The 25,427-nt window shown below is 39.9% G+C and overlaps 1 protein-coding gene across 7 annotated transcripts in view; it reads right to left on the bottom strand.

Annotated features, from left to right (window-relative positions):
- The window catches only part of TENM1 (teneurin transmembrane protein 1), a 770,124-nt gene that overhangs the window by 67,060 nt on the left and 677,637 nt on the right, over positions 1-25,427 (bottom strand). For all 7 annotated transcript variants that reach the window (XM_026791932.2, XM_005484457.4, XM_074551699.1 and 4 more), the window contains 4 exons: positions 15,406-15,622; positions 8,359-8,478; positions 6,340-6,601; positions 3,554-3,821 (listed from right to left, as the gene is read on the bottom strand). In XM_026791932.2, coding sequence (XP_026647733.2) covers positions 3,554-3,821; positions 6,340-6,601; positions 8,359-8,478; positions 15,406-15,622 — 867 coding nt within the window. The remainder of the gene's footprint in view (positions 1-3,553; positions 3,822-6,339; positions 6,602-8,358; positions 8,479-15,405; positions 15,623-25,427) is intronic.

Here is a 25,427-nt window from a genome sequence, read left to right as displayed (position 1 = left end):
GTGTCTACAAGCAGGTTTCTATGTGAATTTACCCATATTTATGAAAGACACCTATGCTCTGTGCTCCAAAAAGAAATATCTGTGTGATCTTAGAGCAGGGCCCCCTGATCGATCTAACTGGATGTTACTCCCATGAAAACTTCCTATCAGTCATTTTGCAAGCAAAGTAATCAAGGCAAAGCATAACACTGGTAAAGTCAGTAGGATGATTACAGTGCCACAGGAGAAGTATTTTGTTAGGCACAGGTTTAGAGAAATGTAATTTTGTAAGTGAAATTAAAACCTTGGTCAGCTTACACTCGTTGTGGGGTGTTACTTTCTGATGCAATTAATTCATAGCACTTTTTTGAGGTGACTGAGATTTCATTGTATAAATGTGAACTTGAGCAACTATGGCTTTAGATTTTAAGAGTCAGCAAGTACTGTTCTTTGCAGTCTCAAAACGGATTTCAGAAGATCTACTGATCATCTGTATCAAAACCCAATTCTTTTCATACAACTATTAAGAATAGTCAGTGCCAGACCTACAGCTTAAGGGCTTAAGACATAAAAGACACAATTAACCAGGACAGTAACCTCGACTTCAACCTCCCCTGAAATATTTGTACTTGTCTGCATCCATCTTCTTTGAACAATGAATAAAATTCAACCACAGCACCAGGTAGGGCTGCTGGAGAGCTCATTTATGCTCATCCCTAAGAGAGTTCATCCTTGCAGACCCCTCAGTGCTGCTGTGTGGGACGCAGGGATTTGCACGAGTCTCTATGGAGTTCACAGGAGCATTTATTGAGGATTTGACTGAAATCCTTTTCCTGTGTTAGATTACAAGGGGACATAGACTTTACCACCAGACTTTTGTGTGTCAACATTCACATGGTACTTATTTATTCAGAACAAAAAACGCTGCTTTGTCATCTCAGTTGTTACTCTAAGAAAATAGCCTCTTGTGGGGAGCTTGGGGACTGGACACATGCCAGCAAACATTTCTCCAAGAAGTTCAAACAGAACCATTTGCATGTGGAAATATGTTCAGAAAGTCTTGTTTTCTGTAACTGGTTATGTGATCAGTGCTGTCAATAACCCCAAAGAAAAATATAGATGTTTATAGTATTTAGAAAACCAAAAGCAGATGGTTATAATCCTGAGTTCTAAGACTTCAACCTGCTCCAATTTAATTTAATTAAAATGAAAACTGAACAGAATGCATTATTAAATATTGGTAATATACTGGCAGAAGAAATTATTTTGACAAAAATTCATATAATGCATGCAGATAAAGGTCCCTGAGTAACTACAGTGTGTCAAATTAAATAAAGCTTTATTGGAATCTAACAAAGCATGCGAGTAATGCACTTAAAATATCAAGATTTTTGCTTCTATTTTGAAAGAAGCATAATTAACCTAACTTTAAGGAATAAAAAAAAAAAATTAAGCAGCTATTAAATAATTTAATAGCTGTTACCCAGCACTATTGTGCAAGCTTTATTCATATTTAAACATATGAAGCTCATCTACTCCTAATTTGGGAAACTAACTGCAGTATCATTTCATGAGACACTATGTATTTGAATTAAAATGTTTTAAAGTCTGGATATGTACTGGACTTCCCAATCACTAGAGGACTCTTAGATGATGCAGTGGGAGCAGTGTAGCCAATTGTTCCCTGTCAAACATGAGACAGTGACAGCCTCTGGACACAGGGCACATGTAGCTGTGCTGAGGGAAAGCCCCAGGTGGCACCTGAGACCCACCTGGTCCTGCCTTCTCACCCATGGCACTGCCAAAGGGCAAGCTGGAATACTTTTTTTATTTCTGGAGTTGCACAAATATGTGCCAACCACTCATCTGACACCTTCCCTTGCTGCAAAAACAAAAGGAACTGGTATCAGCAATGGGACAAGGCTGGATTTGCCTTCTCACAGGGTCTCTTGTATCTCAAGAGGCTGAGAAGGACACTGCTGCTCCTTGCCACACACCACACCTGGGATGTTCAGAACCTTGGTGGCTGCAGTGCCAGCACCTGACTGACGCCAGGAAAAAGTTGGGGAGTCAGTTTCTGAGGTTGGAGTTTGGACTTCTTTAGGCCAATGCAGTATGTCAGCTACAGCTGGAATGAGAAGATCTGAGCTTCTGCATGAGCATTCATAGCAGATCAGGAAACTAATGAAGCCAAAAATGTATCACTTATTCCTTAGTTGCTTCAGTTTTCAGCTGAATTTGTTCCTGATCTGGCTCATTTCATGATCAAATGAATGTGAGTGGTGGCCCATGGGTAAGGAGAGAATGTGGGACTGTCCCTGCAGGCAGCGGCTCGTGTTGTGTGGGGTCAAGGAGACAGCAGGACCACTTGAAAAACCAGCTCTGAAAAAACCTTCATCTGACCTTTTCCTTGGCATACTGCATTATGTAATCACACTGCACAGCTTGGTGTCATAACCCATCATGGGCATCCCTGTCTGTCTATGCCTGCATCATTCTCAGGGAAGAAATGCCAAGGAAAATGCTGAAATGCTCCTTTTCCCCACTGCCTCCCCACAGAGGCACCTCCCAGACCACCTGTCTGGGGGCACACAGCAACAGTCACACACCAGAGCCCCGGGAGCTGCAGAGCCTGCTGGGCACCTTTTGCCTCTGCACAGGCCACTCTGCATGGGCAACACAACAGGTCCTGAAGGAAGCTCCTGGCTGCCCCTCAGAACAGCATTTTCATATGTGGAATGAAGGATATTCCTTGAGAGGGTGCACAGCTCTGTCACCCCTGCTACTCTTCCCTGACAGCCTGATCTGCCAGTGCTGCTGCTTATTATTGCCTTAAAAAAAAGCAAACAGAACTGCTACCAAAGTGAATGGGGTTGATTCACAATTCTAAGCTTTGCTTGTAAAGTAAGTAATTCTAATATAAAGCATCTATCAGTCCGTTAAACAACATAACATCAAATTAAATTAAAAAATAGAAAGCCCTTAAAAAAAACAAATAACAAAATTAATGAAAAAAAATGCTGGCTAAATAAAATGTGTTTGCACAGACAGCACTTTTGTAGCAATTCTCAGAATAGCCTGTGCTGCTTGCTGAACAAAGCCTATGAAACATGATGATTTTTGGATAAACATCTTTAAACAACAAATCAATTAGTTTTAACTATTGGGGACATGAAACATAGTATGAAAAGATGCCCAAAAGTTAAAATTTTGAAAACCCTAAGTGGAAATGACATTTTAAATGTCACAGCCAAAAAATGACAGAAACAATGACACACCAAAGGTCATATTCAGAGTAACATTCAAAAACAGAGACAGCTGAATATAATGCCATTAGTACATAACCATTCTCTGAGGGAAAAAGGAATTTTCAAATTGATTAAATTAGAAAGATGACATTGGAAGAACAAGAAAATAAATGTTCTTGGGAAATCATACAAGTCACTTCAGTGACTTTAGCTAAAGAGGCATTTGATTTAAAAGAACGTAGGAGCAGCAACAAAATTTATCTGCCATACTTTCCTGGCTTGATGTATGTGAGTGCTTCTGCTTACATCAAGGTGATTGTACATACCCATTGCCTCAGCCAGACCAGAAACCTTCTGTCCATATATATCTGTCTTATTCCAGGCAAAAGTGTACACCAAATTGGCTGCAGCAGGAAACCACTTCTGAAGCAGACGACCTTCAACAGCAACGATCAGATGGACTTTGGCCATTCCAGAAGGGATGGTTGAGTGGGTCAGAATAATGCGCAGCAAAGTTTTATACCCCGGGGTCCGACTGCTGAGATAACTGAGCTTCACAAAACTTGAAGGAATTGCAATTTCCTCTTGGACCACCTTGGAAAAAACCACATCATTATATCTACAGCCAAGAAAAATGCAAAATTGTAACAGTAAGACAAGCTAATTATTTCATGTTTCCCAATTATAATGTGAGCACAGCACCACTGAAACAACTGGGTTTATTTCAGCAATGCAGTAATCAGGCTAACGGCAAAATGTCTAACATCAGACACTGCTTGGTCAACCTACTGGATGGCAGGCTGTCTGTCTGATAAAGAACCTCTTCCCCTGATGCTTTACTCTTATCTACTGGCGAGCAAATACTGCATCCATGCACATATTCTTACATATAAGCTGCACAGCTTTACCCTGTCTTTATTCTTGGTTTATCTAATAAGTGCTCTTAACTGGAATACAATAAATTTTTTTAAATATTCACATACCTTCTATCATATACATTGTGATGTAAAGATACTATCTTGCTTTGGAGACAATAACTTTAACTTGGGGAGTGTTAAGAAAGAAAAAAAACCACCTTCCTGCTAAACCATCTGTGCAGTTAGGCCAAGCTCCAGCAAGAAGGAGCCCGGAGTTTAAAGGAGCAGCATTAGGAACCTAGCAAGACAACTGGGAACACACAGCAGTGAGGATCAAACAGCCTGAGCAATAGAGTCATCTTGCTCACAGGTAAGTCCCCAGGGAGTGCAAGTGCACTCAAATCCCAGGGCCCTGCTGTCAGTGCTGCTGTCTGAACCAGCTGGATTAAAGCAAGCTTGGATATGCCCACTGCAGGGTGGTACCAATTCCCACTGCGGGGGAGATGGGCCCTCAGCTACACAAGGACTGCAAAGGCTCTGAGCTTGTTAGGTGAAAATAGACATTTGGCCTTGACCTTTTGAATGATGTGGGCCTTGGAGCTACAAAAAGGGATTTAGCTCCTGATAGAAAAGAGCTTTTTCTGGGACAGACTGTGAGGAAGAACAGGCAAGAGACAAGAACAGCTTCTTGGAGGGTGCTACCACAGTCACTCAAAAGCCACCTGAAAACTAGACTGTGCTTAACAAGGTTAATGATGTTAGTGCATTTCTGTACTAATGAATCAACCTGTCACAATGTTAAATTCATCATGCTTGGAAAAAGACAAACTGCTTTGTTTATATTTTCCAGTTTTTAAATATTCTTTATTTAACAATAGACTTACTTCACTTTCAACCAATTTTATTTACACACTGCAACAGTATCACTGTCACAGCATTACTGCAGTACAGCTGGAGGCCTGCCAGCACTTGTCGTTTCAACATATGAAATGTAGTGTTGCCAGGGAAATCCTGCTCTCTTTATTGTTCCTGATTTGCAGAGTTCCCCTTCCTTCCTGCTGACATCCCAGCTGCCCTCTCTGTCATGCATCTGACATTCCTTTTCATTTTTTAATAAAAAAGTAGGAAGAAATATTCACACATTAATACATGCTAATGTATCTCTTTCTCCTATTATTCTCAGTTAATTTTTGCTCAATTCCCAGAACCACACAATGAAACTCAACACTATGAAACCTCCAATGACAAAAAAAGAAAAAAGGAAAGAACTGGGGAGTGGTTTCTCAGTAGACTGCATCTTTGAGTACCCCACTGTTCAAAGAAGACCAAGGCATACCTCATGTGGAGCACTGTGACCCAGTTTTTTCTTACTAGTGTGCAGCAGTTATTAATTTATGTTCATTAGTTTCACTTAGTACATTCTGTGAAGCAATGCTATGACCATCAACAGGATGAAGCATGATAACAGTTATGGAGGTGTTTAGACGTAATTCAGTTCAAGCAGAGGTGTCTCACATGTAGAATAAAGTAGCAACACTTTTATGAAGCTACAGGTACACCTCAAAGAATCTTCCAGGCTTGCTTGGTGAAATTAAAAGAAAACCCAGAAGAGGTCATATTCTTTAAAATCTAACTGCTCAAACAACATACAAAAAATTAAGGGCATTAATATGATCTGAGCTGTGTTTTGTTGTGTGCTTGACTCTCACAATGTCTTTCAAGTCCCAAGTAAAACAACAGTTAATTACAACATTAATCAGAAATTACTTTAAACACTTAAGAGAGAGTCAAGAAAAAAAGATATTGAAATTAAAAAAGAAGTCCTAAAGATCATGTTAAAATTGCTCTCTACCTTGGTAATAAGAAATTAAAGTAATAAACCCCAAGAATCTGACATAAAGCTGTGAATGGATGAAACACCCCTTAGAATGTTCAAAGCATCATGTCTCTCACATTGATGTTTGGGAAGTTGTACAGTTCATCTGTAACTAGGGATGGTTTTGTGCTTCACTACCAACAAATCAGAATTTCAATAATAATTCCTGTTAGCATTTCCCACTTCTACTTGAAGACAAGAAATAAAACACGTTCGAATAGTAAAAGTAAAGAAAGAATAAAGACCACAGAATCTTGTTAAACGGTGCCAAATAGATGTGCATTGGTGCTATTCTGCCAAGTGAGTGGCATCACAGCAGTTACTGGCTCACTCTCTTTGAAGAAAGAACAAATTGTTAATTTAGAATTCTTTTCATTACCTGTAGTTCTGGAATAACAGTTCCTCTTTCAGGACAGGACCCTCCAAATGCTGTCAAGGGGGAAGGGAGTACAATTGGATTTGGACTGATAAAGCTACTGATGTCACAGGATGGTGTGTCTGACTCTGTTCTTTGCATTACAACTTTGTCTACAATGATAAATCTATTCCAAGGCAACCAAAGTGTTCTTTTTTCAGATATGAAAGGAGATCTGTCAAAAACTAGAGTGACAGAGATTCCTCCAACAGCCACAAGGTCAAAACTGAAAAAGAAAAAACAAATAGTTTTGTTTCTTTTTGTTTTTTTTTTTTTTTTAATCACATTACCACACCTTTCAATGCATCACAAAAACATTATATTCACTATTACTGCTCTTAATTTAGTATGTAAAATCATTCAAGTGTACATTCCTTGTATCCACAAAGAAGCTTTACCTCCGTGTGCTTTCTCCCTGTATGCAACAACACCAAGACACAGAGTTTCACTGTTACTTGGCCTCTCTCCCCTCTATTTATCTACTAGCATCAATACCAGTGAGTCATCTGTAACAAAACTGTCAACCCAGTTGCTTTGGTTTATATGAAAAGACATTCCTATCTCAGAAAAAGGATGCCACTCATCATGTATGCAGGAAGAGCATGCAGAATAAGAAAGCTTAAAGCCTGTTAGGCCATAGCTCTATGAACATAACCCTTTCCCTTCTTCTAAAAGCAGCAGGAGGATAAGGTTGAGTACACTGTGCATTTATCCTCCCTGCACAGGGTATGAAATTTTTGGGAAGGATGGTGATTAATTGCACTGAGAACTGAGTCAGCTCTTGAACACAAGGAGGGTGATCCTCTGGGAGGTAACTGTGAAGAACCTTTGGCACATCTGGATTGCAAAACAGTGGGATATAGAAGGTATGATGTACAGTCTCAATTTCCAGAGTTTCTGACATCCACAGTCAGGCAACACAAGGTAATATGTAAATAGCTACTTCACTCTCTGTATTACTGAATACATCTATTATGGAGGTTTTTGATGGTAACAAACTGTGATAAGAAGTCAGACTTAATTATGCATATCTCATCACATTTCCCAAATGACACCGATTACATTCACAGCAAAATACAGGTAGCATATTTTAATGCAACAACTTTATCCAGGCTAGTGTAAGGAGGAAATGATAATTACTAACTTTCAGTAGTGTGATTTGAAAGTCAATAAACCCAGGTGAAATAAATATGCACACTCCTTACTTCTATAAATTGGCAAAGCCAAACAAAAAAAAAAAATTGTGGAAACAGTGACAAATTGCAGCACTTTTTCCCTGCTGGAAGACAGCTTCAGATTTCCTGTAATTCACAATTCAGCCCAGGAAGATGAAGTCTTAAACTGCCCTTAAGAGCTTAATTGAAGTTCAGGAGCAAGTCATGACCCTATTGCAAATGGATGGCCAGCCCTCGAGGGCAATATAGAGTATATTGAAACCTCACCTGCTTTGAGAACTGAACTCAGACCTGTGAGGGTGGGGAAGAAGGGAAGCCAGGGCTGGTTATGGAACAGCAATTTAACCATCTGCCTTTGGAAAAAGTCTGCTCCCACTTTTCCTTGTATGCCTCAGGTGATCAGCTAAAGAATTTGACTTCACTGACACCTCAATAAACTACTTGGATGATTCACACTTAACAACAACAAAAAAATGCAGAAGACAGGATATTTCCTGGAAAACCTGACTTGTGAAAATATTCCAATGTCAAGAAGGTATTGTTACAGCAGACCTGGCACATTTTGACTCCAGGAGTTTGAATGTCACTGTAGTTTTGTTGCAGTTTAGGTTTTTTTCTTCTCTTTCTTTGGTCCCTTCACTACAGAGAGCTCCAATCAACTGTGCTCCCAGAGCAGGCGGCCAGATGTCATCCTCAAGCCACACTGCAAACTGTGATGTCTATGAAAATTCTGTACATGAATAGAAGTTGGCAGATGGCCTTAACCCCACAAACCTAACCAGTGGAGGATAATACACGAAAGCCTGACCTGCCATCCTGTCGACTGATGGTGTATCCATACTCATTGTGGTGCAGGAAACTGACGTTCACTCCAACCAAAGGTGTTCCATCAATTGCTACAACCTGGCCTCGGATGACACACGCCCGTCTGCAACAAGAAGAGTAGAAGGCAACAAGTTACAAACATGAGGAGGGTGAGAAAGACATTGATTACAGCAACTGGGCTGTGCTTTGGTCCCAAACAGACAAAACCACTTTGATATCAGAATGACTGCTGATTTTTGGAAGAGAAGTCATACAAGCCCAAAAGACTGATTTTAAAAAGCATTCTCTCATAAGGATGACACACAGACTCTCATGAACTGTTGGTATAGGGAGAAAATGTTCCTGTTTACTCACATATTTTAGGGTACTATTTGCTCTGCCACTGAATGGCACTGTAAAGGTTTCACTGATAGTGTGATTTAGCTGGCTGCAGCTCTAGGGAGTGATGGTTTGTGAAAGCAAAGAATGAAACCTCATTCTCTACTGCTAGGTATAGGGCATTGCTGTCTATTAGAGAAAAGCTGAACTAATGTGATAAGGCAGTAGTGAGATACACTGGCTTCACAGAACTTCAGAAACTCATACAGGTAAATTCACAGGGTGCCTAATCAAGTGTAACATACATTTTTCTCCATCCCCCATCACATGTGATGCTATTCTGAATTCCCTCTGGGATGCATTGGACTTGCACCCACTTTCCACTTTATCCTCACATTCCAGTGAAGAGGGTGGAACATGGCAGCACAGCAGAAAACATCAAAGTCAATGGACAGGAAAGTGAACTCATTACTAAGTGTGTCTAATCAGAGGCTAACAGGATCACGGAGTCATAGAAAATGAGAGCTGAAAGGAAATACAAGACTTTATCTTGTCCATTCCTTTGCCTCAGGTTAGATCAACTATGCCTACATCAGTCCAGACAGATGCTTGTCTGACTCTATAAGCTCACCAAGTCACCCATTCCAATGCCTCTGCATGAGTGCTCTACTCATGGTAAGTTCTTCCTACTGTCCAATTTGAACTTTCACTGTTGTCCTTTCAGACCATTGCTTTCACCTAAGTCACAGAAATGGTGAAGAAATTACTCTTTTTCTTGGCTTTGGTTTTTTACCTATCTGAATAAAGAAACATAAAAGAATTAGGTCTCCTATGGATGAGAAGACAGACATAAAATATCCTTATGATGTAGATTAGGACCCAGTGGGATTTTCTAAGGGCTTACACAGCTACATTCAACTGAAATTCCTCCCAGTCATTTTGCCCTGGGCTGTCAGCTACACCACACCTCCACTGGCTGAGCCAACCCAGATCCTGGAAACTCATGAAATTACTGCAGCTATTTCCTAGAACTGCAGTTTGAGATAATGAAGTGAACAGTGTATGCAAAAGTCTTTTACTAACATTAAGACATTTAGGGTCGAAACCAATGCAATACTTATGAAGTGAACTGGCATTAATTACTCAATATAAATGACAAGCATAAATTTAGGCATTGTTATGTTTCCTTCTTAACTTGAAAATTTGTGGCAAACCTCAAAAGACACATCCACTGCACAGTGAATGTGTGATCTAAAGGAAAAAACTTAATAGCTCCTTAGACAAAAATTATTTAGGAGTCTACATATGAATTTTAAAAATATACCCAGAGAGATTAATTGACCATGATCCAATGAAATCATATGCAGAAATTGGAGAACATAAATTTCTGAAAATTTTGACATGCTTTTTAATATCCCATTCTCCCAAGCCACTAACAGGACACTGATTTATCACCATGATATCATCAAACCCATCTGACTATGACTTGAGAAAACACAACTGGTAAAAATTAACCTCTTTGCCACTACAGCATTCACCACAGTTGCTAATAGGAATTCCATGCTACCAGGCCATGAAAAGACGCTGATAAATCCTAGAGGAATGGGAGATCCTGCATTACTGCTAATATGCAAAACAAGAGTTCTGATTTATCACCTGTTTTGTTTCCTACATAAAGTAAATGGGTTGTGGCCCTATTTGTGGCCCAAAATCTGCTGCTCCACTGAAGGCAATTGAGCTCCTGTTTGTCTCAACAGACTCACAAGACTCACTCAAAAGAACAGCCAGGTCCAATTACTCTGATTTCTTAGAGCAGATAATACTTCTTTATATTATTTTCCTGTATTTCTAACATCAACAGATGTGCATTTTCTTTTCTAATACCTTTATTAATGCACTCCGTATATTTACAACACACTTAGGTGTGAGAGTGAGACCCCTTGGAGTAATCATTATTCAGTGCATTATTCTTGCACTCCTGTTTGTTCATTCCACACAGACCAGTCTTCTGACGCTACTCTGTCCTCATATTTTATCAAGCACACAGATTTGTACGATAAAAGCTCATCAAAATCTCCATCCATGGTCTTTCTTTCCTTTACTCATTCACTTTATTTCCCATAATTCATAAATAATATTAAGAGACTTATCTTTCAACATTCTCCATTTTATTCATCATATTTTACAAGCCACACATATTTACGGTATGTGATAAAGACATATAAACCTCATTATTCTCCATTTGTCTGTACTGAATTGTCTTTCTAATCTCTTAGATTTTAAATGTCCTAAGCCTGCCTCTGTGCTCCTACATTTGTCCTCATTATTTAATGTCTCTTTATGACCTATTCTGAGTTGAAGAGTCTTCTCTGGCCTCTTTTTGAATTACCAGAACTTACTAAATCTTTGACTAAGCATTTGATCAGAATTAGCTTTAATTCTGGCGATTTACTGCAGCTATGAAAACATTTTTCAGTTCCTTCATGACCAGCACGAGTTACCTCCAAGGCTCAGGAGGTAACCAGGAGCCCCCCAGCTGGTTTCCCGTTGTTTCCCAGTGCCCTGGCAGCTGACAGAGCACACCCCACGTCCCCAGGCAGGTTCCCTGCAGCTCTGCTGCTCAGAGAACACCTCGCTTAGTTCCTTCCCTCACAGAGCTTTTAGAGCACGTTCCCTGCAGCTCTGCTGCTCAGAGCACACCTCAGTTCCTTCCCTCACAGAGCTTTTAGAGCATGTTCCCTGCAGTGATGTCCCTTCATAGTCAGCTGCCACTTCACGCTTCCTTGCCTCAACATCCATCCTCTTCCCAGATGAGCTGGAGGCCTTGCTACCACTCACTGCTTCTCTTCATTTGAGCAGTGAAACCTCTAAAGATCATGATGTCTCCTCAATGCACTGTACTTTCTGCCTCTAAGACTTATTCCACACTCTTGTGACTGCCCTGCTTTGCTTTCTCACGGGGGATAACTTGTACTATGTGTCCAACAGCCACCTATTTGTGATGATTGCATAAGCTCAGACCTAAGGCTTTCCAAGTTGTTTTAACTTGAAAGTCAGTGCAAAAATGTCTTTTCTAATTTGGTGAAGCTGGGCAAGAACATGCCCCTGGATAAGCTGCCTTAGTGTTTTCAAATGCATTAAAAATGTTCCCAGTCCCCTGGCAAGCTGTACTAAATCTGCAACTCCAGAGGGAGCAGTTGGCTTTTTGAGAGAAAGCTGAGATTCCCACTGGTTGCAGGTGGCCTAAAAGTAGAATTCCTCTATCAATGCTTCATGGGTCATTCCATGAGCAACTGAGGAACTCACTACTCTGTGGATCTCAGGTCTCTGCTGTGAGGCAGTTTGTTTGACATCTCTAATTTAAAATATGAACAGAAGTTTAAATGTTAGATGTATTATTTCAGTACTTGTGAAGTATTTTATTATTTTACCATCATTCTGCCTTGCTCTGCTGCTACTTACCTGCTATTTTTTGCATGTTAAGTTTCCAATAATCACCTCAGGCTGAGACATTAGGCTCAGATATGGAACTCTATCAAGCAGCTTGTGAATTTGCAAGTGTCACATTACCAGAAGATGTCATTTACTGTATTGCATTTCTGATTAAAATCTTCAATGAGAGAAATGAAGCTGAAGGCTAGTGAGGTACATTCGTTTCTTCCTGCTGACAATGTTGCTGTAAGCAGCATTTGAAGGGTAATTAATTCAGTACCATACACTGGACCCTTTTCGTGGGCAATTTACAGTGAGTCAAATAGCTTGCCAGCAGCATGCATTAAAACAACAAAAAAAACCTCAGCAAAGAAACAAGCTAAAAACCTTCCTGAGAACAGAAGTTGACAAAAACATTATAATCTGCTACACCCTGCTAGATGCAGTAGGTTAAAACCCTGCCTGATGTAAGCAAGTACATTTCCATTTATCCAGAATGTCTCTCATCTGCCTTTCAGCATGCCACAGTTTAAGTGGGAGTTTGTAAAAACCCAATGCATATGACATAGATTTGACATAACAAAAAGAAAAATGTTTTGCAGACATGTTGCCCCTTAACATTATTTTTGGTGTAGTATTTAGCTATTGCTCAAGCAACATCCTGACTGTACTGTATAAGCCAAATGATTAAATATTAGACCTAAGCTAAAGTCCAAGATGCAAATGCAGAGGGATAGATGTCTCAGCAGGTGTCAGAACAGCTAGCTTTACTATTTCAGATTCTTTGGAAAATTCCAGGATATGGCAGAGACCAAACATATCCAAGTATGAAGGACAGAGATAATCTTCACCATTTTTGACAGCTTTCCAAGATCTAATCAACATCATTTTGTCTCCAGCCAGAGTCATGCAAACATCACTCATACTAGAGTTCCACTGACCTGTGGTACAGTAAAACACTGCACAATGTCATTTGAATCAGAAGACTGAAAACACTGGGTAGATGTCTCTTCCTTAATGCTCCTAATGGCCTCAGAGATTTCTTGTAAAGGGAAATGAAAAAAAAAAAAGGCAGATAGGGCTTTGCAAAATTGGAGCAAAAGTGGGAATGGATGGCAGTAGTCTAAAATAAATACATGCCATTATTCCATCCAATCCTTCCAACATTTCATGCTGTACCACCAATGCTATAAAATCAGTGCCATTGCAGGCAGCCACGAGTTAATATCATCTGCCTGGACACAACCTTTTCAGCAACAGCCCAAAGGAGATTAAAACCCCTCAAGCATTCTTTCTAGATCGCAGATTTCTGATGTTTTTTACTGTAGCAGCAGTTGTCTTTCTGTATTTTTTTCAGTAATCTTAATTCCCAGGAGAAGAACCGACACAAGATGATAGTCAGATTGGCAATGTCAGAGGAAGATTTTTGAACAGAAGCACAACAGTTTAGCTATTGCCTCTTTCTAAAACCCTGCTTATCTCTTATCCTTGAGTAAAATTCTGGCAGTTTTTAATAACATTTGACTTCTGGATGAACAATATTTCAACAGCCTGGAAGACTCAAGGATCCAGCAAAGTGTGGACTGAGGAACCCTTTGGGGTGCCCAGTACATTGCAGATTGATGTTGACAAACCTCAGGGGAGACAGCACAGCACAAATCTCCAGGCACTGCCCTGACTCCTAAGATGCAGCCACCCCCATCTGCATCCCAATGATCTTCTCAAAATAACTATGAATTTGTCTACAGTGGGAGGAAATGGTATCTGGGGTGTCAGAGATACACCAATGCCAGCAGAGTCCTGCTCCTCAGTGGCAGGAAGCCAGAAGCTGTGGTGAGAGTGTGCTGCTGCTTGCACATGGGACTTCACTGCTCTTCAGTCTTCAAAGGCATGGCAGGTAACAGAGTAAAGAAATGAAATACTCAGAAACAGCTTTTAAATCCAAGTTAAATCCCATCAATGATAGCTTTAAAAGATCAATTCCTTATATCTATAAAAGCACGTTGATGGGATTATGTACAATCTGGCTGCTAACATTTGCAGTGTCACAGAACACTGTACAGGCAACTTGAGCACTCACCTCCTCTCTGGAAACTCCCCACTGTCAGGCATTTTGATGAGGAAATTTTTTCAGTGGTGACTTTTGGTTTAAACAGCATAAAAAGCCAGCCAAAGACCCTGCCCCAAGTACAGAAGCCTGATTCATAAGTGCAACACCCCAAGAGACCCACCAGTGGCAGGTGGGTGCATCTCATGGAGTTCATCTTCATGGCCTATTGCTCTACATATTTATAACATCCTGTTACAGTATTGATAGTGATTAAATGTTTAGGTATTTCAGATCAATAATGATGGTTTACAAATTTACTTTATTAAAAATTAATGCTGAAGAAAAAAGTGAGCTGAATTTGTGTGCAGGATTGTGTTGAGGTTGTAAACTAAGTGCTGTGTAGGGTGAAAATAAAATATTCTTATGTGCTTATTACTGGAACATGGTTTATCTAATGCAGGGGCCTAGTTGACAGGGTAACAGTCAGGTGATGTGGATGATTTGTGGATCTCTTTGTCAGCATGTAAGTTATAGCTTCCCAAGTGAACTGCAGCATAAAAACTTATGTGCCCCTCTACTTCAAATGTTCAAGAAAATATGTGTTACCAGGTTTTCTGAGTGAGTAAGTGCCCTTTTTCTACTGCACAGTTCCCTCCTGTTAAAGGGCAAAGTCAATCTCACAAACACTCAGGAATCACTCCACTCTTTGCATGATAACCTGCAGCACAAACCAGTAAACTCCACACTGCTTTATCAAGGTGTAGCAAAACCAAGGAAGTTTTTAAATTTATGTAAGTGACACATATTAAATTCATTGCACTGTAAATACCAATCAAATTGTACTGGGCAGAAAGGTGACTGAAGACAACAGATGTGAATCCAATTTGTCCTTCTGCATCCTGCCATTACGTATGCTCAGTGGGAAGGGCTGAACTTCCTCTGCTGATTTTACAAGTGTGAGACAACTTACCTTTCACAACAGTCACTCTTGTTAATAACAGCAGAAGAGTGTGTTGGTGGGACACTTCCATCAACCAGACAGGCAGCAACAACAATCTGATAACCAAGATCCTCAGCTGTTGGGACTTTAAAGTTTGCTATCCTCTTAAGTATTTTATGAGCACTGGCAAAAAATTTTCAGCTACCCAGGTATCCCCATTTTTTCCTGGTTAAATAATTAAATTGCAATTCTCAATATTCGGAAAGTCTTTCATTTAAAAGAAGACTCACCTGCTCTCAAAGGAGACATCTCCTGGGATTACATGAGTGCTTTCCTTCCCAATAAGGAACCTGATTCGATCATAGAAGAGCCTTGGAGGATGCTGAGAGAAGGGTGGTTGGCTGTGCTGGATAAGGTCAAGGGGATCAGGTGAACCCTGGCAGAGAGGGCTGGAGTAACAATTGCTTTGCTGACAGCAGTCAGGGTCTACACAGTCTGTCAAGCCATCTAAAATGGAAAGAATGGAAACTTCAGGAAATTGAGCAGTTCTGAGAATAAAGCATTTATTATCAGAGAGCACAGGAGGGATGTAATCAATGTGAAGGCGTGCTGATTATGACACAGTCACATTCAATAAAGCATGCTTAGTCCAGGAGGGTTATTTGTCTGTCATTAACACTGTATCACCTCACCAAATCCTCACTCAGTGAGAAAACAGAGCCTATTACTAAGTGAAAAGGGAAGAGCAGGACAGTGTTCCCTGCAGACCAGGCAGAAGAAAGTCGCCACACTTCACCTGTCAGTGCAATGTGAACCACACTGTGCAGCTGCTCCCTCCAACAGCCCTTCACTGTCAGCACTGCCTGGTCACCCCAGGTGGGACATCCACTCACTACCCAGCCCTCAGTAACCAGGCCTGAAATTTACCCAATTCTCCTAAGTGTCCCCACTGCAGAAAAAACTGTATTTCTTATAGTTGTTTAACTTCTGCTTTAAGCCCTATAGTAGTTTTACAAGTGGTTTAGGATATTTACATTTAATTTATTGGTTGCAATACCAGAATGATCCAGAAAGGGCATAATTGTAACTACACTCCTGCAGCTGATACATGAATGCACACCTAGATTCAGGCTCTATCCCACTGACCAGACAGTTACAGTCCTCTCTATAGATATTTGCACCATGGAAGCAAATTTGGAAAGTGAAAATAAAGCTACTTCTCCTCTGTCCACTTTCAAGTATGAAAAATAGAAGAAATAATAGATTTTTCTAGAAATCTCCATTTCTTCATGAACAAATTTGCAGCAACACTTGCGGGTGAAATTAAGTTACTTAAATATCTAAAGCTTATGATGAAAATTGAAACACTGAAGCGCATCTAAATTAAGCACCTAAATAAAACTTAAAATTGGGCTTGGACTATTGATATTTAATTGTTTCTATCAGCAGCTTAGATTGTCTAAATTGGCTAAATTACATACTCAATCAGAAACAGATTTAATAGGAGGTGGTAAAATGTCCAACAATCTTTTTCAACATCCACTGTATGACTTAGCAGCTGTGTTGCTTGCATCTAAAGCAAGATAAAGGCGTGTTACCCTTCAACAAAGACATTTTGTATTTCTAACAAGGTTGGTCTGAATAAACGCAGTGTCATCACATCACTGTATGGATCTCCCTTGTATTGAAATTGGAATGCTATAGGATCAACATACTGTTGATATTTCAGATATTTTGTTGATACTGTCAGATATTTCACTTCATGCTTTGACTTTCTATGCTCTGTTTGTACCAACACTTTGAAGTCTATCAAACTGCACCTCAGGGGTGCTCTTGGAGGGAGCAGGGGAGCTCCTGGAGTTTTGTTGTTGGCTTTAATGAGTGCAAGACCAATCCCCAGCCAAGCCTACTGCTTTCTCAACAGAGCCCTGTGTGAATGCTCAGTAAATGGCAGCATAAAACATTCACTTTGAAAAGAAAGCAAAAGCCCTTCTACAGAACAAACACATATAATGAAATGGGCTTTCCTGGCATCTGAAAATCCTTACCTGACCTAGAGCAAGATAATTGCTTGCCTAAGCAAAAAAAAAAATTAACAAATCTATCCTCTGCAACTGGGAAATCACAGATAGAGCTATTTTTTGTACAGATGAGCCAAGGGCAACTGTAGATAGCTAGCAACAATAATCTAGGACCCTCAGCTCCAGCAGAGCTGGCATGGCTACAGGTCAGTGCGTGCTTGCCACATTCCCCAAATCCTGGAGACAACAGGCATTTGCCAGCAGCAGAAGAATAACTTCACAGGGCAATGTTGAGTTTATTGACTTTGAGTGTAGAAGTCACTTTATATTCAGGAAAGCCTAGGAAGCAACTGAAATCTGCTGGGAAGTCAGGAAGCTGAAACAATAAGAGGCCTCCAGTCTAAACAAAAGCACACCGGAAGGGATGGAGGAGTTCACAACATAAACCAGAGTCTTTTTCAGTGTGCTCTGATAGGAAAAAAGGTGTTTTGAGTTGAAACTTGAAGAGCATGCTTGGAACTGCAAGGAAAAAATATTGTTTCATCTATCTTTTGTCCAAGGAATGAAGCTCTCTGTATTCTTAATAAGAACTGAAAAGCATCAAGCTACAGATGCTTTTCAGCACAGCATCCAAGACTACAAATATGAGAGAATTCTACTAGATGTGAAAATGTCATAAAGACATTGAAATCTCTTCCTGTGCTTTATACTGGTAGTTGCTCTGCCAGGGGAAGGGTTATGGCAGTGACAAGTCTTGCTCAAGGAATCAACTAATTTTCTGGAAGATATCAATTTCCACAAGCTCACCACTGTCTACCTAAGAAACCTGACAAACTTTAGTCAAGCAGATTTTGTGCCAATCAAAAAAAAAAAAAAAGGAGCACTTATTTCAGAATAACAGTATCCTTGGGGAAGCTGTTTTGGAGTCATTTATTTCACTCTAGCAATTCTGATTAATTTTTTTCCTTGTCAACAAGCTATTAGATGTGGGAACTGAGCTGACCTGATTCTCTAATATATGTAAGAAATTAAAGTGAGAGGTCACAGATTATTAGAATATGAAGGTCTGCCTAGGAAAGAAACAGCTACAAAAATAACACTTAACTATTTTGGTTTTTCTAAGAGAGTCCTCATTTTCCTCTGCTTCAGTCAAGAGCTTACATACCTGGCGACAACACAGGGCATTCAGGCTGGACACAAAAAGAAACCAAGGAAAGGGAAAGCAGTTTTCCATCTTCCAGTCAGACTCAATTTTTCTCTTTTCTTTGCAGTTTACTTGTCAGCAACAAGACTGCCTTATAAACTCTTCCAGATTGTGCTAATGGAGTTATTCTGGTTTGAATTACTTGCACCTGGTTTCATTTGCCTCTTCAGCCTCCCAGGGCTACAACAGGGAAGGTTTCCCGTTAGGAGGGTGTGAAGTCCCAGAAGCACATGTGAACAAGTCATTTTGAGACTGGTGTGAGCCCTAACAGCACCACAAATGTATGAAGTGCTGGATTCAGCAGGAACAGCTTACAGGCAACAAAGGCTACAAAGTCATCAGAGAAAGAAACTGCTACCCAAAATGCAAAGGAGCAGGGTTCTAGGTCACACACCATCATTCGTGGGCTCTCTTTCTCTCTCATGGTGTTTTTTTTTTTTTTAAATATTTTGATTGATCAATGGGAATTTATTTCAATCTCCTTTCAGAACCATGCAGAATGAAAGAGAAGACATGTTAGGCTCAGAGAAGATCCTTCATGGGCAGTAAGGCAAGAAGTGCAGAAGCAGCAGCTTCTCTATGCACCCTTAAAATCATGTACTTGGCCCAGACTGCTGTGTGTATTTTAGGATAATTAACTACAATTATCTGAATAATGAAATTCCAGCTTTTCTCCAAATAACCAAAATTTAGAAGAGAAACTGACTTGCATAGAACTTAAAAATATTTTAATCATTTTGTGAAGAAGTAAAATAATAAAACGCCTGTTTCAGGGCAAACAGGGAACTCTAAAGCCAAAACAAAATCTTTTTTCCTCTCTAGGCTCATTCAAGACATTGGTTTTAAATTAAATTATTTAAAAGAAAAAAGTAAGAAAATCCAAATCTAAGACCTCAAAAGAAAACTCCTATAATTTAGCACAATATCCATCAAAATGAGCCAGGCAAACCAAGCTGGTACAGAATCACAAGCTACATATGGAGGCAGGTCGTGATAATGCAAATTGTATTAATAAGTGCACATGAGGACAAAATTTTCAACAAGCCAATCCTATTTGAAATTAGATTTTTAATCCAGGAGAATAACCCAGGGGAAAACAACCCCAAATAAATCTTGTTTATAAACTATATTGTCAAATTCATGCACTTGAAAATGCTACAAATACATTAGTCAGTTCGCAACCAGTGGTCACAATTTTAGTTAAATTTCCGTATCAGGAACCAACTATTAAAAAGCTCACTGTGTCAGCAAATCAGCAGGGTTTCTTTTAAATCTCAGGAGACAACAGCCAGGAATATGAACAAACTACTACAAACAGCAAACATTGTAATTCATACAGCAGGAGATCCTTGTATACTGAAGTTTTTACTGTCAATTACCCCAAAGAGCATCACAGCATAGGCGCAGACTAAAATGTATTACAGATGTGTAAATGGTTTTGGTTTGTTATTAGCATTTTAAAATTTATTTTATATGAAAGACAGGCACATTCACAGTACACTATAGACTTATATAATAAAGTGATTTACATTTTGATGAATCTGAAATTATGGCTTCCCATCCTCCAGGTACTTTCTTTTGTATGCAAGGATAATGATGAACTGGGATTTTTGTTTTGAAAGTGAATTAGAAAATTAGAATATGTTTAATATTACTGCTAAAACAGAATTTACAAAGATCAACTTCAAGATAGAAAGCACTTCATAGTACTCTTCAATAATTTAAACAACCTCAAAGCGAAGGCAGAGCATGCCAAAACAAGTTTCTCTGTTTTCAGTCACAGCACTCCTATCTGCATTGCAATAGATCACAGAACTAGGACAAGATTTTCCCATTCCTTTGCTGGGGAATAGATTTTTTCAGGAAGCCTTCTATAAGGAATGATATTAATATTTATTGGGTCAGGACTGTGTGTCAATAGAATCACACACAGTTTTCCATCAAACAAAGTACATTTTCTTGCTAATACATTTATATATATATATATTCCTTCTTCTATATGATGGAAGGGATGTCACAAGTGCTGTGAAATTACTTCCACAGCCATGCTTCTGCTACAGCCATAGCAGGCTCATGTTGTGCTTGGTGCAGCACATTTTCTGATGTACACAAGAGATATTGGGCAGCAATCTCTCTTCTACAGGCATGATCACCTTTAGCAGCCAGAAAAATTGGCAATGGACCTGTGGCTATGGACCTACCTCTCCACTGGCTACCTTCCAGCAATATATATCTCTCTTCTTTCTATGTCTGGAAAAATGCTGCACAGTGAGTGCATTTCATATGTTTTGCATTTGAGCTTTCCATGTGCTGCAGAATACTTGTGTTATCTTTAAAATAAAATAACAGTTGGAAACAAAAAAGGCATTTTGTCAGCTCTAAGTCAATTGCAAGAACACTGAACAAGTCATATACTCTGTGCCTGATACAAACACCTGTCACCTACTTTTCAAATCCCAGCATCTCTATTCTTCTCAACCACCCTTGTAGTACTTGCAATTCATGAGCACAAATATGGCAATATCATAATAGCTCACATCCCTGAAAAAGGATCTGTATCCACAGTTGGTACAAATTGTCTAGATACAATTTCAGGAGCACCCAAGGACAGTAGAGAGGCACTGCATGGGGACACTGGTAAGGGGACAAAGAACAACAGGGTTCACACCAACAGCGGTGGCTTCCCTACCTCACCAGTGAAGCACACAACAACCTGCACAGCAGCTTCTTTTCTACTAAACCACTAAGACACTTCATTAACTGGCTTGAAAATGAAAAATTCAATCAGACTCTACCTCCCATGTTACTGATGTTAGTTATTTTAATAAACCATACTCTATAATTAAATTCTGGTGAGGAAAACATAGCTAATTAGCAATAAAACTTACAATTGGTCTTCTTCTGCTTAAAAGTTCATTAAATGAGCAGAGCTCTCACCCTTTCAATATTTTTTCACCATGCAGAAGATGTACTGAAATTAACTACCTGGTTCATGTAAACAAATAGATTTGAAGTTTTATGGTAATGTCAAAGCCAGAATACTACAAGAAGTGGTGTAGATGCTTATATGGTGCACAAACATGTATGCAGACATGCTCACAAACACATCCTAATGATGCACTTGCTCAGTGACACAAAAATCTAATCTCTAGATATGTTGTGCTTAGTTTTGGGCACCAGGATATAAAGCCATTAGAAAATGTCCAAAGCAGAGCTATAAAGGTGGTGAAAGCCCCCTAGGGGAAGCCCTAAGAGGAACATCAGAGGTCACCTGGCTTGTTCCTGGAGGAGACTGAGGAAGACCTCACTGTGGTCTTCAACACCTGCAGAGGGACAGGCACTGATCCCTCCTCTCTGGTGACCAGTGACAGGACTTGGGGGAACACCATGAAGCTGTGTCAGGGAGGTTTAGGTTGTATTTTAGGAAAAGGTTCTTCACCAAGAGGGTGGTAGGACACTGGAACAGGCTCTCCTGGAAAGCTGCAACAGCACAAAATCCGACAGAGTTCAAGAAGTGTTTGGATTATACTCTTAGATACATGGTGTAATTTTTGGGGCTGTCCTGTGCACAGTCAGGGGCCACACTTGGATGATTCTTGTGGGTTCTGTTAAACTCAGGATATTCTACAATTCTGTAAGTACCAATGAGTTTCATTTTCACTGCTGCAGAGCTACCCAGAGGGGTGTGAGTGTATCAGTGCGCTCCTGCTCTGTCTATACTGATCCCAATGAGTGCAAGCCAGAGATGGAGCTGTGAGATCTGTGTTCAGAACATTTTCACAGAAAGTAAAAAATGGGATTTAAGTGTCTCCTTAAATATTGCCTGTGCTGACTTTGTTCACCATGGGCTCAGTTCAGTCTAATTAGTGTTGCCAGGAATCCAAGCAAACGGAATCAAAGAGTAACTTCAGAAGAGACGAAGCAGCAGCAGCAGCAACTGTCAAGAGTCTCTAACGCTTATTCATATGCATTAATTCAAAGTGCCCAAATTTTATCCATAATACATAGCAGGCAGCAGACAGTGAGGCTGTTAAGCGGGAATGCTGGTGTTTATATAAGGAAACCCATCAGTGCACCTATGAAAAGGCTGTGAATGCTTTACCCAGTGAGTACCAGCAGTGTTTGGCCTTCCACACTGGGGACAATACGAATATATCAGGGTTTTCAGAAACTCTAAGTATCCCTAGAGAGTCCTTGCTGCTCAGCAACAATGAAAACCTTTCCCATCAGTATTATTTATATTGGGTAATAATAGCATATTACTTATATATGGACTCAATATCTCTGTGATGGATGGGTTATTAAAACGCCAATGGACGGGTCAGAAATACATCAATATTTTAGCAGCACTGGTTATCAACCCAAGGCTATGCTGAGTCATATATTTCCTGGTGCTTGGAAAAGCTTGGAGAATGCTACAATAACTGTCTGAAGTGACTGAAGGCATATTTGGAAAAGAATTCAAAGCTTGTAGTAAACAGCATTTTCCTTAAAAACAAACTGGCAAGATTGATTCATGAAAGACAAATGATAAAAGGAGATGCAGGCAAATTTAAAAGGGAGATCTGTATCAAAGAAACTAATGGGAGTGACAGGCTGCAACTTTCAGCTTGAGACAAAGACCTGTTTGTGCAGCAACTAGGTAAATATATGTCCAAAAACCAGGCAAATTGTAGCTTGCCTACAACTGAGTGGGGTGTGACCCATGAGTGCCCTGTGTGTCCCCACACCTCAGCAGTGTGTTCTGCCTCCTGCCCCAAGACACAGGCACTTTGCCTGCAAAGAATTCAGCAGAGCTTTCTAGAGATCTTTTGAAGCTACTGGAGCTTCCAATGAATCTAAATTAGTGGCAGGACATGAGGAAATGACCTGCTCAGATGAGCTGAATTGCTCATCTTATAAACTGAAATCAAGTGAGTTGTGACAGGAAAGAAGGAGGATAAGGAATGGGGAATTATGCTGAGGGAAGCCACAGTGAGGGAAAGGCCCCACTGCAAAGGACACCTGCTTGACTCCTTGGCATTTTTTAATGGACATCACACTGCTAACAGACTGCAGAAGCACTCCATGAGAACAACTGCAAACCATGCCATTGTGCATCTGTTATAATGCTAAGACCTTTCCACTGATATTTGTAGTGATATTTGAACAGGTAAACATGCCCTTAAGCCTGCAAGCAGGAAAAAGCTAACAGAGACTTATGAGCTGGAATGGAAAAGGCAGCTCTGGTACAGCCAGGGAACAAGTGCAGCAAATCCTAATGGGGCTCTAAAAGAAATTGCACTTTCCCTGCCCCTGAGAGTAGTTCCACATGTGTTTTATCTTACCACCAGCAGGAACTGCACCGAGGGGGTCTTGGTGCTTCAGTGGCTGCAGGACCAGGATGACTGTGAATATGCTTATGGCTTTTCTTTATATAATTATATCAGTCCTTAAAAATTAATTTTTTAATACTTTTTAATACTTTTAATACTTAATACTTTCCCCCTCCCAAAGCTTTGTGCTCTTAATACAGGGTAAACAACAACACCAACTCTTCCTCATACCAATTAAATGACATTACTGAATCCTTATGGTTGGGACTAACCTGTTTTTTTTTTTACTGTGTCACTGAATGTAGTTTTGAATTATAAAAATCTCAGGTTTTCCATCCCCAAAAGTACCATGTGACAAATTAACTGAAAAAATAATGTAAAACTACACAAAATTATCCCTTTGTCTAAGTCCTAAAATTAGAGTTTGTTTGAAATTATAATTGCTGAACTTTACTTCAGCTTTGTTCTGTGGTGGTGACCTCCTCCTCATGAACTTGAAGCACAAAAGGACTGAGATATAAATGTTTGATATAAACACAAATGGAATTATTAAGACCTTTGCTAGGTGAGAATTCCACTATTTGGCCTATAAAAGGGCGCTTAATTATCTCTTGGGCTATGTGTCACTGACTATGTCACATCCTAAGGCCTTAAGAAGCTACCACCTGTCAGCTGTGTTTAACTCACCTCAGCTGCAGGGGAAAATACTATTAACTTCCATCCTGATGAACCTACTCCAGGTGTTTAGCTTGGTGGATGAAAACTTGCTATACCACCATAATATTCTCAGTCGAAGGCTCAACCTCCCAGCAAACAGGACTTAAGAGGTAATGTCACACCTCCTTCCTAATTCCTGACTTTCCTGTTGTGTTGGTATACAAACCCTGAAACACACAGCTTCTGATTTCATCTAACACTGATATAACTCAGTGGCTTTAGGGGGAATTTTACTAATTTATACTTATGCCAAATAAGGTCCTACAAACTTCATATATATAAAGAGAAGTGGTTATAATATGTAGATATAATTTTCTTCTCTTATAGGAAATTGTGAAGAAAACTTAATTACATTTAGCCCATCTGTAGCAGTCAGATTAATTAAATATTTCTCTCTGCACTTATCTCTAATTTTAATGTCAACAGAGCTGTCCTAGTCCATGTTTTGTTCCCATTAAAAAGGGAAAAGAAAATTGCTTTTAAAACCTGCAGTGAAATGATGTGAAGTATCTGCCTTAAACTGACAAATTCAAGGAGATTTAGAGTTCTAAGTGCCAACTCTTCCAATAACTCAGTGTTATTGCAGAATATAAAGCACCCAAAATCACAGTACAGGGCAGTTTATAGAGAGCCAGTTCACAGAGAGTATCAGAAAATGCTTTCCATACATTGAGGCTAACCAGGGTTTAGTGGGCAGATCTAAGAGTGCAGTGAGTCAGAGGCTCGGGCAGCAGGGGAGAGCAGCGACAGATGGGAGAGCACAGGGGGCAGGGACACCAGCTGTGGGACCTTGTGTGACAGGGACACTCTCCAGTGCAGGAGAGCACAGACAGTGGGCACAGACAGGGCTCTTGGACCTCTTGGAAAGAAAGTGGAAAAGGAAGGATATGAGAGGAATAAGGAGATTTTGAATAGGGTTCAGAAATAAGGAAGCCTTTGCCAAAGGACAGCAGGGTCTTAGAGCCCACAGGATACAAAATCAGAAGGTCTCAAAATATATCTGTAAATGAGGAATCATCACTGAGTCAGAATGTTTCTATTGAGGTCCCACAGTG

This window comes from Zonotrichia albicollis, chromosome 14 (assembly GCF_047830755.1).
Source record: "Zonotrichia albicollis isolate bZonAlb1 chromosome 14, bZonAlb1.hap1, whole genome shotgun sequence".
Taxonomy (NCBI): Eukaryota; Metazoa; Chordata; class Aves; order Passeriformes; family Passerellidae; genus Zonotrichia; species Zonotrichia albicollis.
The sequence above is the reverse complement of the archived record's forward strand: the minus strand, read 5'-3'. Positions and strand labels throughout refer to the sequence as shown.